At 57.8% G+C, this 12,000-nt stretch overlaps 1 protein-coding gene across 2 annotated transcripts in view; it reads right to left on the bottom strand.

The window, feature by feature from the left end:
• ADGRD1 (adhesion G protein-coupled receptor D1) overlaps window positions 1–12,000 on the bottom strand; it is a 92,672-nt gene that overhangs the window by 5,033 nt on the left and 75,639 nt on the right. For both annotated transcript variants that reach the window (XM_066260853.1, XM_066260855.1), the window contains 4 exons: window positions 9,242–9,308; window positions 6,822–6,888; window positions 1,164–1,255; window positions 187–313 (listed from right to left, as the gene is read on the bottom strand). In XM_066260853.1, coding sequence (XP_066116950.1) covers window positions 187–313; window positions 1,164–1,255; window positions 6,822–6,888; window positions 9,242–9,308 — 353 coding nt within the window. The remainder of the gene's footprint in view (window positions 1–186; window positions 314–1,163; window positions 1,256–6,821; window positions 6,889–9,241; window positions 9,309–12,000) is intronic.

Here is a 12,000-nt window from a genome sequence, read left to right as displayed (position 1 = left end):
CTTCCCGAGGGCCCCTCTCCCAGGCCACACACAGGAGCCCTAAGCTATGGGCTCACGTGAAGGTGTGTATGTGGAACAGAGAGAAGGTGACCCTCCAGCCCTGTGACAGCCTGCTCCCCGCACGCCCCTCACTAAGCTCACAGCCATCTCGCCCCACCCACACCCGAGGGCCTCCTGGGCACCTACCTGCAGGGAGTTGAGAATGGCAAACATGTACTGGAAGGCCACCGTCCGGTCATTGACGGCCAGCACGCCAAAGACCCAGGAGGTGCCCAGGATGGGCAGCAGCACGGCCACAGCTTTCACGGTCAACCTGGAAGAGGAACAGTGAGTGATGCCACCTTGGGCAGTGGCAGGCATGGCTGGGCCACGGGGACAGGCCTCTGGGAGCGAAGCGTCCTGATGGAGTGGACTCAGACGCTGCTGGGAGTGGTCCCTCCCTTTGTAACCTTGGTGAGGAGCTGACCACCTGGGACAGTGACGTGGTGTCCTGGCCAGCTGGCTCAGGGCTGGATGCCCGCTGGGTACACAGGTTGGTGGAAAGCTGCTCCAGGCGCCCACAGAGGACCACAGTGGGGGGATGTGCCCAGCATCCAGACACTGATAGCATCACCTTGTGGCTTACCCTGGGAAAGTGAGCTCGGCAGGAAAATGGATCGGGGTCCCCCAGAGCCCAAAACAGAGCCGGCCCAGAGGCATCTGAATGCATGGAGCTGTGCCCAGGGGCTGTCGAGCCCCAACTGCCCGGCATGCCCTACAAATCCCGGCACGCTGACCAGGTCATCTAGCCTGGCTTTTGCAGTGGGGCTCGCTGCATTTGAGCTTCAGAGAGAAGCCTGGGGTTGAGGGGCCCCATGCCACCCACCTGCCTCATCGCCTGGCACAGGGACAGTCTGTCCCCCTCACTAGCTTGTGAGTTCCCAGAGGCTGGGATGACGTTGTTTTGTCTCTGCAATCCCAGAGTAGAGCATGGTGCCTGCACTTAGGGGCCCCTCGGGAAGTGACCACAAGTGATGATCACACAGACAGGCATGTGAAGGTGCTGCACGGATCCAGAGAGACACCACCTGGACACCCCCAGGGGTGCGGTGTCCTGAGCCGCCCGTGTGTAGGACGGGGGGCACAGCGGGCAGCATCACTCCTGCACCGCGGGGCCAGCTTACTTGAAGGCACTGGGATCTCCGTGGACCTTATAGTTGTCCGCGCTGATCTGTGAGATGACCCTGGTCACGGCGATGAGGATGCCCATGTTGACCTGCACAGTGGGGGACAGGAGAGACGGTGAGGGCTGGAGCTGCCCCTGCTGGTCACCTGGCCTGACTTCTCCTGCCCCCCCCCCAAGGCTGCAAACACTCTGGAGAGATGTAACCCACATCCCCAAGCATTTGCCCAATGCCCTCTGAGGGCTCAACTCTGCGTGACACAGAAAAGACAGCAAAACACGCCCATTCTGGTCCCCATGAGCACAGCGGACAGAGCCCTGGCTCACTGCATCCCCCTGGGGAGGACTCACGTGTGTCCTCTGAACCTCAGTTTCTCCACGTAATGACAAAAGGCAAAGACACCGAGAGCACCTGCAAAGGCCCCCACACTTCCTGGCTCACCTTGTGCCCACCCCAGATGCACCCACCTCCCGCCCCGGGCCGCCTTCTTACTGGGAACCTGCCTTGGGGTCTGTGGGGCAAGGTGAGGGTGTTGTGGAGAGAGGCCTGACCACTCTAGCACAACCTGTCCCCTGCCCATGGGCAGCTCTCCAAGGTGCTGAAGGAGAGGCTGGGTCAGAGCAGGTGACAGGAAGGGGTGACAGCTCTGAGTTCCCTCAGCTGTGAGGTCTGCACCTGAAGTCAGGACAGAGCAATGTCCTCCTTGTGTTTGGAAACTCTGAGGTCATTTACAGAATCAGGGAGGCCAAAACCCCACGTGTGAACTTTCAGGCCGACCACAGGTAGCAACGGAAGGGAGGAGCTGTCCCCCACCCGACCTGGTGTACGCAGGGTGGAGCGCCATGGACTCTGAATGGAGCTGCAGAAAATGATCCACCCTTCCTGCTGGGCGGCCGGCTGCACCGCATGCACACCTGCCTCCCCAGCCTAGGTACCTGCATTCGAAGGTCTCCTACGGGGCCGAGCACCTGCTGTGGTCCCACATCATCTCAGGGACCCTTGCAGACTCCCAGGCACTGCAGCCCCTGGACTGTCATTCCCACCCCCAGCCCTGGTCCTGCACCCCGATCCCCTCCCAGCTCCTGGTCCTGAGTCAGCAGGAGCCTTTGAGGGAGAGGAAACATGGGGCTTCAGCACTTTCCCCTTCGGGCCTATTCACTCTTCCCCAACAGGCAGAGAAAGACCCAATCGTTGCTTCCAGCTTGGCTCCTTGTCTTAAGTGGGCAGCTCACCCCCTGGCGGCTCCCAGCCTGCCGGCCCCCTCGTCTCTCCAGTAGAATGGGGGTGGTTGTGGTTGTGGGTGTCTCTCCCAAGGTCAGGGGAACATGGAGGAGGTAACAGACATGACTGTCCAGCCACAAGGAAGACGCTCAGCCAGATCAGGAGCGAGGTGGGGACCTCAGCTTCAGAGAACAGAGCGAACATCTGAGAACGGTTTTGGCCTGAAAGCAGGCCGGCGTGGGGCGTCTGCTTGGAGGCGCTGTCTCCATGGCACCAGGTGGGGACAGAGGGCAGGAAGTGGGGAGGACATCTCAAAACACCACAGATCCTGCCACTCTTCACCAGGATTCAGTGGCTTTTCTCCTTGACTCAATGCTCTCCACTCTTACGCCTCTGGATAGTTTCTAGAGTTCTAAATGGTTTGGTTTTCACACGCCTCCTTCCCCCATTGCTCCCTTGTGTTCCGGGGGAGTATGTAGCGGCCATCCCTCCGGTTCTGCGTGAAGCCCCTGGCACGCACAGGAAGTCGGTGCCAGGGTTGCCCGTGTGGCGGTGACAGGAAACCGCGGGTTGAGAGAGAGCGATGGCAGACGCTACCCCTACGTATTCTACGGCCTTATTCTTTCCAATGTCTAACCATGTGTTACAAGTCAAAAACCAAATGACTTAACTAAGTTTCAGTTTTGAAAAATTAAAAGGGAAATAATAGAAATCTTTTCCTCCTCTGAAAGTTGCAGTAGTGTCCTCGGGATCGGGAGGAAAAGAGATTCACATGTGAAGTGTCCCAGCAGTTCGGGAAGGCGGTGGGGAGACCATGGAGCTGGGAACAGGGAGCAGGACAGCACATCCGACAGCCTCCAGAGAGAAGCTCGAATGCCCCACATGCGTGTGGAGGTCTCATCATAATCATCCACAAGAGCCCGGAGGTCTATCCACCAACATGCATGTTAGCTTGGAGGTCTCATCACAACCCCCTCTGATGCTGCTGGTGAGAGGCGTATTCTGCACACACACACACACACACACACACACACACACACACACCAGCCTCTCAGGTGAGAAGTCACGGATACAAAGGCAGCTGTTTGCCAACTCCACAGTGTGGCCACTGAACAGATGATCAAATTATGGCAAAGTGTTTTACAAACATCACAATGCCACAGATGATTAATTAGATCCCAGGTCCTTTGTCACCGGCTGGCCTCTCTACGACTCAGAACAAAAGTGTGGGGAGAACGGTTCAGTGGCTCTCATTATCAGCTGTTACAATTCACTGCTGCCCCCGTCTGCCCACAGGTTTTGCTGGGGTTTATTAATTTCTCTCTCGCTCTCTCTCTCTCTGTCTCTCTCTCTGCCTGGGTCTGATCTCATCAACACCCACACTTCCTCCTCTTCAGTAAGTACAAAGCTAACCTCCATGCCCCCATCAGTACACAACTAAGGGGAGGGAGATGGTGAGAAACCAACCTGGAATTTCACGGAAACACAACTGCATGTCACTTATCCTGGTGTGTGCCCTGCTGCCCATCGGACAAGGCCCTGCGGTGCGTGGGGGGGGGGGGGGACACAGGGGACACGAGTCTCAGGCATTTCCTCAGCTGGGTGTCTCTGCGTTGGAAGAGCCAACTGGCTACTCAGGACAGATGTCAAAGGAATAATTCTCGGGTTGCATTTCAGCAAAACAAAGAGTGGGATGTGCACTCAAAATCTGGGGGGTCTTCACCGGGGGGCTTTCTCTGCCCGGGCCCAGGTAGTCAACACATCTGGCTTGGCAGGCTCAGTCTGTACGGCAACATGCAAACCATCCTAAATGCTGTCTGTGTCCCAGTAAAAGCCCATCTACAAACACGGGCAGCGGGCCACCTCGGGCCATGGTTAGCTGACTGCTGGACTTGACTAGGACACTGAGGAACCGCTTTATAGCCCACAACTCCCTCCCTGCCGCCCTGCGCTCTCCAGCTTTCCCAGGGAGCACCGTGGACCTCAAACTGGCTCCATGTTAACACTGTCTGGGAGCTTGACCTCGAGGAGTGGGCTGAGCCAGAGGGCCTGTAGGTCACACCCCCTTAGGAACGACAGCAGGGCCCCAGCAAGCCTGGGGGGGACAGGGATCCTGACGGGGGACCCTATGCCTTAGTGGGTGGAGGAGAAGGACCCAGCCTGCAGCCTACGGACCCCCGTTGTCACTGACCAAAGTCGGAGAAAAACTCAGGTCACCTGGGAACGTCCGGGACGGGCTGGCCCTGCCCGGGGCCTGCAGATCTGGAGGTTAAATCGGGCCAGGGAGAGAACCGGGGACATGGGGCTTACAAACGTTCCCCCTCAAAAGTCTGTCACGATGTTTCCTGTAAACCTCCCTCCCGGATGGCCAAGCGTGGAACTCCTGAAGGAGGCTGGCGTCTGTGGCAGAATCATCTCCATTTCGCTTGGAGACGTGAGGACTCAGCCAGACCCTAGAGAGTGGAGGCGGGGGGCCAGGATCTCTGACAGAAGCCCCCATAATCCCGAAAAGGCTGGTGACAAAGTGACTGCGGACGAGAGCCTCGGGCAGCCCTGGGGATGGGGACAGCTCTGGATTTGAAAGCTCAATAACACATCACCATGACAACATGCTGCCTCCCAGCTGAGCGTGATTATCTGAAGGACCATGCACTCAGCTCAGTGCTCTCAGGCCATGGCCCTGTTCCTGTCCCCCAGCCCGGGGCCCATCCAGAAGGACTTTCCCTTACAGAACAGAGGGTGACCTCCCCTCCACTCACAGAACTAACACAGGGTTGAGATTCTGACCATCGGAGACAAAGAAAACAGCCAGGCATCGTTCCACCCAGAGCCAGCAACTAGAAAGAGACAGGGTAGCAAGGTGCCTTGGGCCCGGGCTCCTGTGAGTCGAGAGGAACTGAGGGCAGAGGGAGCCCTGTGGCCGGGGCTGTGGCCTGTGGAGGATGGAGCAGCCCCTGTGTCCCCAGCTCTGCACGAGGGAGCCTGGGGGGGAGCTGGCCTTACTGTCTTGCCCTGTGACCGCCTGCTGGAGCCTCCACGTGCCCAGACTCCCCAGGACCAGAGGGTGAGGACCCTCGTCCACATCTGACCAGAGCAGCGAGGGCAGGAGGGGTAGCAGCGTGGGAGGGGCCACGGCCAATGTCCACACAGCCCCGTCTCCTTGTTGTCCCTTCCCCACCCACCAGGCCCCCACTGGGACCCCATGGAGCAGCCGGTGGACCCACATAGCCTCCCAAGCTGGTAGCACAAAGCCCTCCAGCCCTGTCCTCTCAGCATGGCGGTTGCAGTCACAGAGGACCCAGGAGGCCAGCAGAGCCCACACCTCACCAAGGATATCACCCATTGCCTTCGGACAGCCCAGAGCATGTATCACCTGGCAGGGGACGGGTGTGGAGGGGAGCTGAGTCCCCTGGATGAGGCTGCACCCCCCTGTCCCTAACGGACGACGGTGACCCAGCGATGTATCCCCTCAGTCTGTCCTCTGGAAACCCTTTCCCAACAAGACACTGCTGCTCTGTCCCATGGCACGGGCACGTCTGAGGGGAATATTAATTCAGAGGCAATAAACGAGGTCTCCAAGCTGCTTCCCTCGATTCCTTTCTAATTACCCGCCAGGGCCCACGTGACGGTTGGTCGGCGCCCAGAATGCACAACAGGGTCCAAGGCGCTTTCAAGGTAGCAGCTGGGGGGAGGGGCAGGAGGGCCACAGGATGATGTGTCTGTATCACCCACAGACCCTCCCCGAAGTCCCTGCGGACTGCCCTCACTGGTGACGTGGAAAGCGTGACTTGTCACAGGGCTGGGAGAACAGTTTGAAGTTGCCAGCCCAGCATGGCCTGGGGCCCAGCCCAGGGAGGGAGGGGCCAGCCCCTTCAAGAGGACAACTACCTGACATTCCCCTACCCTGACAGTTGTCACTGGAGTTCCCGTGATCCCAGAGTTTGTTACCAGCACTAAGACAATCATCGAGGAAGGAGCCAGCTCTCAGGGAAGCAGCTTTGGGGGGAGGGGGACACACACACACACAGGGGGCTTGTCTGACCCCTGGCCCAGCAGTGACAGAAAATGCTCCTGCCTGTGGGCTGAAAACCCCCTTCTCTGCTCGACTCAAGCGGGCCTTCCTGGCCCTGTGACCACAGGAGTTCTAACCGTCGTTCAGGTGTGGTTCTCTGCAGCCCTAGAATCCCAGCGGCCCCTGACCTCAGCCCCTGCACCCACACCCGTGGCTCTACCTGGAAACCTGCGCCCCATCCCCCAGCCTATCGTTTGGGGAAGGGAGAGTCTGGGCCACCCCCCAGGAGGGGACAGGAACCATGCTGGCTGCCCAGGCAGAGCCACCTCAGCCACCAGGCCCACATCCCTCATGCCCCCCTCCCCGCCAGTCCTCCCTCCTCCCAGCCTGTCTGTGCCCTTCTGCCCTCAGGGCAGGGGACCTACCACAATGATGAGCAGGGCAGGTGCTACGAAGGCCCAGATGGCGCCACTGTGGAGGGACAGCCAGCAGCTGTGGAGGGAAGCAGGACGTTACTCCAACAACTTGTGCTCCGGCCCCGGGCCCCTCTGCCCAGCAGGAGCTGCCAGGTCAGCGCGGGGTCAGCCCGGGCACAGTCATGTGACATTGCTCACGCCAACACCTGTGCTGTGTCCTGTCCACGGTGACCTCTGCCTCTGTGCTTGGATGGACTTTCCAGGTTTGCAGACGGGCTCAGGGAACAAAGAGCTTTCACAGCCCCCAGGGAGTAGAGAGCTTCGCCTTGCAAAAGTCCAGGCAGGAGCCAAAGTGGCTTCTAACTTTATTATAAAAAATAAATGTAAAGACCTTGGCCTGGCCTGGCTCTCTTCCAGAGCGCTGCCAACACTGACCTCACTGTAGGGGGTCAGGGGGCCAATGAGTCACCACATGACACAACACTGACCATTTTCTCTGCTCGTCAGCTATGTGTGGGTCACTGACACCTCTGGGCAGCGCCTCTTGGTCCAGAGGAAGCGTCCCGGTGGTTCCCAGCAACGGCTCTGACCTTCCAAGAAGCCAGCTCTTGGACGCGGGGTCCAGTGTGAGGATGTGAAATTCCCCCTTGCTTCTCAAATGTACCTTCAGGGACTCAGACAGGAAGACCAGCTCCTGGACAATCTCATTTTTCTCCCAGAGCATCAAACCAGCCAAGAGCCTGGGGTTTCCTAAGACACCTCGTCTCTCCTGACGTGAGGACAGCTCTGGGGCTTGGCCATGTGCACAGCACAGTCCTAACCCACGGTGGGGACGACCGGGCGGGGCTGCCTCCTTCACCCTTCAGGGACTGCTCACTGACCACACGTCTGCCTACAGCATGTCCAAGCCCATGCTGCACGCCTCACCCCCACCGTGCCCCCGCCCCTGAGGCAGGGCTGGCTGCTCCCCCTGCAGCTGAGGAATCTGAGGCCCAGAGAGGTTGGGTGGTTAGGTGATTCAAGTCCACTCATCAGATGCCCTGCCTTTCTGACCCTATTTGTCCCCTGAGACCTCCTGGGCCAGGGACCCTAGGAGCCCCCAAACAGGTGACAGCCCTTCCAACATGTTCACCTCTGTCCAGGCACCCAGAGCACAGAGAGCAGAGGCCTCCCGTCTGGGGACGCACGTGCAGCCCGTCTGAGTGCGGCCTCTGCATAGGACCGCTCCAGCCCAGGCTCCCGAGGGGATGGCTCTGCACAAAGAGCTTGGGCTTCCCCACATTGTCATGCCAAGTTGTAAGTCAATGAGGGTCTCCCGGCACCCGGCCCTGCTCCGAGACTCAGTGAGCTTCCTGCCCCTTCGTGGGGGCCGCCTGGCCCTCGCACTCGTGCACGGGAAATGCTTGTGTCAGAGACAGTCCCCTGGCCGTGCCGTGGGTGGACGCAGGGCTGCAAGCTCCAGATGGAACAAAACGGAGCAAACGCCACGGAAATGTGTCTGACGAGACGTTTCCTTTTCTAATTTGTGCCTCAACCCCGGAAACAGTCCAGGGTTGAAAGGAAGGGGCCTTGCGACAGAACAGTGCCTTTTATGTGTGGTCTGCTTGGTCTCTTTGGTTATTCTTGTTCCTGTGTGTGCTCAGATGAGCGTCCTCTGTGAGCCTGTCTCCAGAGTACTGCTGCCCCGACGTGGAAAAGGCCAGATTCCTCCCAATTTAACCATTCTGCTGAAAATGTCTTGTCCCGGAGCTGTGACAACGTAACATCTTTTCTCTTCTCTGGGGACTCTCACTCAGTGGCTCCTGAGCTCGGCCCAGGGGAGGGGCTGCCTCCCCAAAGACACCTGAGCTAAAGCCCTTATATCTTGCACGGAGAGGAAATCATATTTCTGCACTTGAACCCCTGGCCTGGCCCACGGCACCAAGCCGTCCTCATCCTGGTTGAGCTGCCGTGGAACACGTGGCAGGAGGTGTGCTGGTCGTGCAGCCCCGTCGGCACACACCATGAGCAGCCGACCTTGCCCGGTGCACAGCGAGCACACCTAGCCCCACATTCCACTCGGCTTGTCCTTATTGAGCCCTTGCTCACCACCCCTAAAAGGGCTACTGGGTCACACACTCCAGCTGCACTCGGGGTGAGCACATGTTCAGAAGCTCACGTGGCTGGAACAGTTTCCACCAGCCACCTCCCCACCCCAGATGCCCTCTGACAGCCCAGTTGCTGGTGCTGAGGTGGGAGCGTGCCCGGAGCACTGCGGGGCTGGTCCTCACTCTGCCTGGGCTTTCTTACTGGAAGGTTGGGGGGGGGAGACGCCAGTCTCGTGCTGCCCCTGCCCCTGAAGAACATGGAAGACAAGAGTCGAGGCCCTGGGAGCCTTTCCCCTGGGAGTCTGGGGCACACGGGGGCTCGGTGGCAGAGCCGGCACTTACTTGTTCCTGGTTCCGTAGCTGTCCATGGCAGATGCGATGGTGATGACACAGATGAGAAGAGGGGACCCTGCAGAGACGGGAGGGGACCCATGTGAGCCTATGCCGTCTTCTGGGGCTCGTTAGCATTTTGTACCTGATCCGCACAGAGCACGTGCTGTGTGTGGACCCAGAGCAGCCTGGTCCCCCAAGAACCTACAGCGTGAATAGTGTGAAGAGAGCTGACACGCACTTTCACACACACACACACACACACACACACACACACACACAGCCGTGCACACATAGATTCTGTTATGAATCCAATTCTATTTCTGTGGACAGCCCACTTCTGGCTGTCGGGAAGGCCGGGCTGCCCCAGGGCCGACGTCTGGTCAGCGTCTCTGTGCACAGCGGCCTCTCTCCCTTGCTCCCCCTGCAGTGAACACTGTGAGCCGAGGGGAGAGACAGCCAAGGATCCCATCCCTCACGCCGCCCACCCACGGACTCTCTCAAGTGAGCACTCAACAGAACCCACTCAGACAGGAAAACGGCCTCTCGCACATTCCTAGCGTAGAAGGGTGGAGGAGGGGCATAAACACACAAAAACTCAACTCTTTGCTCTGCCTGCCAGGGGTTGACGCTGCATGGTCCCTGGGGGACTGTGTGTGTGTGTGGGGGGGGTGTCTCTGCTCCAGAGAGAGAAGAGACGCTTGTCCTGACTCCACGCCTGCCCTTCGGAGTACAGCTGTCCTCCTTTTGTCCATGGGGGTGACATTCCAAGACCCCCCTGAAATGGCACATAGTATCGCACACTGTGTGCACTGTTTTTATTTTTAAACCTAAATAGCCATACCTAAGATAAAGTTTAACTTCTAAACTAGGCACAGTAAGAGATTAACACCCACAGTAATCAAATAGAGCAAGTATAACAATAGACAGTCAAAGAAGCTATGTCAATGGGGCATTTCTCTGTAAAATGAGGGTTTCGTGAACGCAAGCGCCGTGACCCCCTCGACAGTGGACCTGACCACGGAGTCAGTTACTAAGTGGCCGGCAGGCAGGGAGCGTGCACAGTGCGGAGACGGCGGACAGGGGGATGACTCCTGTCCCAGGCGGGCTGGCAGGGGACAGTGTGAGATTTCATCGCATTACTCAGTGTGGGGCATGATTTAAAACTGGTGAATTGTTCATTTCCGGAATTTTCCATTTAATATTTTGGGCTGTGGCTGACTGCAAGCAACCGAAACCCTGAATTAGGGGAGAGGGAGCTACTGTATTTGTTTCAAATGATCTCCTTGGAAAGGAGTTTTGGAAAGGAGTTTCTTGGAGAATTGACACCTCCAACCTGGCTCAGCTCTGAACAGAGCCTCAGGGGTTCAGACAGCAACGCTGCTGGGAGGCTGGGGTCAGAGCAGGTGCACACCGGTGGGAAGAGGCTCTCTCCACTGGGCTCTCCATGCAGCGCAGCCTGGCCGGGCCCTGGGTCAGCATCCAGCTCCTTTCTGGAGCTGTGATGAGCGGAAGGTCTCGTGAGCACAGCAGCCCATGCACTGTCTCCATTTAGGCGCAAAGAGAAATCTAACCCGATCAGGACGGGGAGGACACAGTTCGTGAGCCCTGACGACACCTGTGAGGGACAGTGGACATAGGGACGGGGCTGCAGGCCCCCTGGAGGCCAGCCTGGTCATCAGTCTGCAGAAAGTTTATACCCAGGGGGCCACACACGCAGATCCATGGGACCCGAGTGGGTATCAGACACCATACATGTCCAGCAAACATCCTCAAGGAGGAATGCAAACTCAGGGTTCCCAGCTCACCCCTTCTGTCATTTTAGATAAATGTCTCCCCTTAAAAATATGGGCAAGTAATTTTTCCCCCCTCTAGCACTGTGCAGACAAAATAAGACACCCTTCCAAGCTGAACTCAGTTGGATTATGACCCCTCCCTCCATCTTACAGCTAACAGACAATTCCACTACTGAGTTCCTCTCTGTAGAGAAAACTTCATAAACACTTTAATTCATTTCCATTGTCTTTGCTGTGGCTCTTGGTGTGTGCACGCACATGTGTACGTGCGCATGCATGTGTGCGTGCACGTCTCTAAACTGTGTGACCGGAGCCATAAAGGAACTAGCAGTTACAGGTAGTTGTCACATATCACCCTATAAATCCTTACTGTAAACGAAGTAAGAAATCACAGGTGGGAGCAGCCTTCTTTCCCATGGGAGTCATGGGAGGGTTGAGGAGCAGGTCATGCTTGAACTGGACTCACCAAGGGGAGAACGGGGAGGAGAGGACATTTGTGCTGAGAGTCCCTGGTGGGCAAAGGCACCCAGCTGTGAAAAGCACAGCAGGAGCAGCAAGCCTGCGCCCAGGCAGGGCACAGGGTGCTCCGTGTAGCCATGGGCGGTTTGGAGGAGGATGCCCTGCCTCCTCTCTCTGGGTCATCAAGGTGAAGCCATGGTGGCTTCACTTCACCCTCAGGTAAATTGCATTAGCCAGCTCCCAGCACAGAATAAACACGCTCACTTCTCCTTGCACAATGAGGGCTGTGGAAATTAAATCAGTCTGAAGAAAATCAGGAACAAGAAGCTAGTTTGTAACAGCTGGGTAAATGCTTTATAGCAAATGCAAAAGCACCACATGTCAACTGCTACAGGCCCCTCTGGCAGGAAACACGGTCTCCCTGTGCTCCCTGGATGGGTGAGAAGGAAGCTAAACAAACCAGTCGCATCAGCGAGGAGGTGACTTCCAGAATGATGGCATGAGCAACTCCACAGA

Source organism: Saccopteryx bilineata, chromosome 2 (assembly GCF_036850765.1).
Source record: "Saccopteryx bilineata isolate mSacBil1 chromosome 2, mSacBil1_pri_phased_curated, whole genome shotgun sequence".
NCBI lineage: Eukaryota > Metazoa > Chordata > Mammalia > Chiroptera > Emballonuridae > Saccopteryx > Saccopteryx bilineata.
This window is presented reverse-complemented; position numbering and strand designations above follow the sequence as displayed.